The sequence below is a fragment of the Mastomys coucha genome, unplaced genomic scaffold (genome assembly GCF_008632895.1).
Source record: "Mastomys coucha isolate ucsf_1 unplaced genomic scaffold, UCSF_Mcou_1 pScaffold6, whole genome shotgun sequence".
Taxonomy (NCBI): Eukaryota; Metazoa; Chordata; class Mammalia; order Rodentia; family Muridae; genus Mastomys; species Mastomys coucha.
Window position 1 is genome coordinate 66,671,015 of NW_022196912.1, and position 3,282 is coordinate 66,674,296.

At 41.7% G+C, this 3,282-nt stretch overlaps 1 protein-coding gene across 4 annotated transcripts in view; it reads right to left on the bottom strand.

Moving 5' to 3' along the window:
- Positions 1-3,282, bottom strand: part of Hectd1 (HECT domain E3 ubiquitin protein ligase 1) — an 89,160-nt gene that overhangs the window by 63,879 nt on the left and 21,999 nt on the right. For all 4 annotated transcript variants that reach the window (XM_031357415.1, XM_031357416.1, XM_031357418.1 and 1 more), the window contains exon 3: positions 141-375. In XM_031357415.1, coding sequence (XP_031213275.1) covers positions 141-375 — 235 coding nt within the window. The remainder of the gene's footprint in view (positions 1-140; positions 376-3,282) is intronic.

Sequence of the window (3,282 nt, forward strand, 5' to 3'; positions counted from 1 at the left end):
CCAGAGATTTCATTTTCTAACCCTTAAGGAACCTTTGACACCACAATGGTTGTCACTTCCACTGTTCTTAACCCCCCTCAAAGAAAAATGATGAGAGAATTCTACTTTTTCAGTAAAATGTACTTTTTATTTGTACTTACCTTTACACACTGTTCAGCTAAATCTCTGCTGGTCCTGTTGTTAAGTTCAACTACCACCAAGCGATTACAGAGTGCTTTTATAGCTCCATCCACCCCTACAATCCTCCGGGTGCATTCTGCAGATACATCCAGGTAGTATGTTATGGCACGGGCTGTCACCTCTAAGACATTGTCTGGAGCACTTTCATCAAGGAAAATTTTGCAGAGAGCTGGTAGGAAAGTACGAGGTGGACATCTACAGTGAAAGAAATCATATTACAATTAGGATTACTAAACAAAATATTAACAACATTATTTTCAATATTACATGTAAACATTAGGTAGTATTTTCACATTGTTTTGTTTCCTTTACAATACTCACACACAAATTTCAGCACTGGGCAAATACCAAGCTGGAACTGTTTAAAGCAACGACACTAATTTGAAATGTTAATCTCCTCCAAATAGTTAAGTATTCCCTGTTCCTTAAACTTAATAAAACCAGTGCATATCACATTTAATGTATCTATTTATTTCAAGATCAGGCAAGAGTGCATAGGTGTATATGTGCATATATGTGCATGTAGGTGCACATGTGCCACAGTGTACATGCATGCAAGAAGGTACACACATGTCACAGCTCCGGAGCTGAAGGTCAGAAGACATTTTGTGGGAATCACTTCTCTCCTTCCACCGTGTGGGTCCAGGGGATCATCAGGCCTGACAGCAAGCACCTTTCCCATTAAACTATCTCACCAGCCACAGTTCATGTTTTATATAAGCAGGCACCTCTTTGAAACCACAACAACTGGGTTAAAGCAGAAAATAATAGCTCTGTAGTCTTTCTAAGCCTATTTCCTCCTTAGAAAAGCGAAGACAGTATCTAAGTACTGCCTACTTTACATGGTTATCATAAAGGCAGTATCTAAGTAACACCTACTTTACATGGCTATCATGTAAAGTTAACCCAGCACCTGTAGAATCTAATCCAGCAACATGGCTGCTCTGGCAAGGGATCACATCCAAAGACCTTCTAGGTCTGTGTGATCTGGTTGGAATACAGACATACCTTTAATCCCAGGAGACAGAGGCAAGGAGATCTCTGAGTTCAAGGCCAGCCAGGTATAAAGCAACTGTCAGGTAAAGAAAAGCTTTGGACCAGACATGGTAGTACATGGCTTTCATCCCAGCATTCAGAGGCAAGAGGATCTCTGAGTTCTAGTCAGTCAGGCTGAGTCTATGAGAAGATCGGCAGAAGAGTGCACTGGAGCCTCTCCATTTGTTCAGAGGCAGTTTTTGCAGAACAGTTTTATAGAAATAGGTTGCAGAAATAACAAGCTAGACACAGGTAAGGACAAAACAAGCCAGAGTATAAGGAGTCACAGGTTAGAACACACCGCCAAAGTTAGTTTGAGGCCAGGCAGAGCAATTCAGTGAGAAACTGAGAAAAGTCAGACTGAATCAGTCAGCTTAGAGAGGAGTTTGGGCCAGAACAGCTAAGTTGAACCAGCTAGCCAGAGTTCAGTAAGAACTAGAAAGGGTGAGCTTATTTAGCAGTAACCTCAGAGACAACTTCAGAACCCCAGTAGACTCTGCAGGCTCCACACACACATATGGTACACAAACATGCATGTAGGCAAAAACATTCATTTATCTAAAATAAAATAAAATTAAAAAAGAAAAACCATGCCAGGCAGTGGTGGCACACACCTTTAATCCCAGCACTTGGGAGGCAGAGGCAGGTGGATTTCTGAGTTTGAGGCCAGCCTGGTCTACAGAGTGAGTTCCAGAACAGCCTAGGCTACACAGAGAAACCTTGTCTCGGAAAAAAAAAGAAAGAAAAAAAGAAAAGAAAAACCACAACCAGAATCAGTGAGGTGTCAGTAATGTTCTCTATTTTGTGGGGCTAGAGAGATGGCACAGCTATTAAGAGCACTGGCAGAGGACTGATTCAGCTCTTAGCATCCACATGCTAGCTCACAACCACTGGAAATGCCAATTCAAGGATTTGATGCCCTCTTCTGACCTCTGTAAGTACCAAGCATGCACAGACTACTTGTTTCAAAAGAAAAAGAGAAATAGAAATGCTTAGTATAAACTTAGTGTAGTGTTTTGAATGAGAACAGACTCTAGGCCTATCTATTTGAATGTCTGGTTCCCAGCTGGACTGTTTAGGAAGAACTAGAAGGTGTGGCCTTACTGGAGGAGGTGTGTCAGTAGGCGGTAGGACTGCAGGGTTCAAATGGCCCACGCCTGGCCCAGCGTCAGTCTCTCTGTCTGCCTATCTGTCTGTCTGTCTGATCCCTCCCTCCCTCCTCCTCTCTGCCTACTGCCTCATTGCTCCAGTGGCATGCCTGCCTTACCTGCTACCGTGTTTCCCACCATAATGATCCTGGATGAACCCTCTAAAATTGTAAGGAAGCCAATTAAATGCTTTCATTTATAAGTTACCTTGTTCATGGTGTCTCTTCACAGAAATAGAACAGTACTGAAACATGTATTTAATAGGGAAACAAGAAGCTTTGTTAATTTAGGAAATGATGATGTGTGTTCTCTAAAATATGAAGAACAAGATCAAGCACTGTGAGAGAACCAGTTTAAAAGAGGTAAGGCTAGGAACATACCTAGCAGTAGAGCACTACCTATCCAGCATGCATATGACCCTGGCTGGGTTTGATACCTATAAGTGAAAAAAGAAAAGAAAAAGAGCCCACCAAGTTTTAACCTCATAGAGTCTCTTAATTTTCAGTGTAATTAACTTTATTTCTGAGGAAATCAACCAAACAAACAAACCTAAGATGCTCTACATAATACACAGTTTATTTTATGCCAACTATAATGAAAATCTACTTTGCATACTTTTCCCTTTTGGTTTTCTGAGACAAGGTTTCACTATGAGGTCCAAGCTGGCCTGGAATTAACCATGGGCTGAGATTCCAATCCCTGCTCCAGGGCATTCTTCTTCTAGGCTTTTTGTTCATGAGATTTTAAGTGAAACCACAAAATACCTGATGTATAGTTGATTTTTTACATGAAAATCTCTCTCCCTCCCTCCATCTTTCCTCCCTCTCTCTCTCTCCCTCCTTCTCTCTCCCTTTCCCTCTACCTCTCTCTCTCCCTGTTTCTCTCTCCTCTCTCTCTCTCTTTCTCTCTCTCTCTCTCT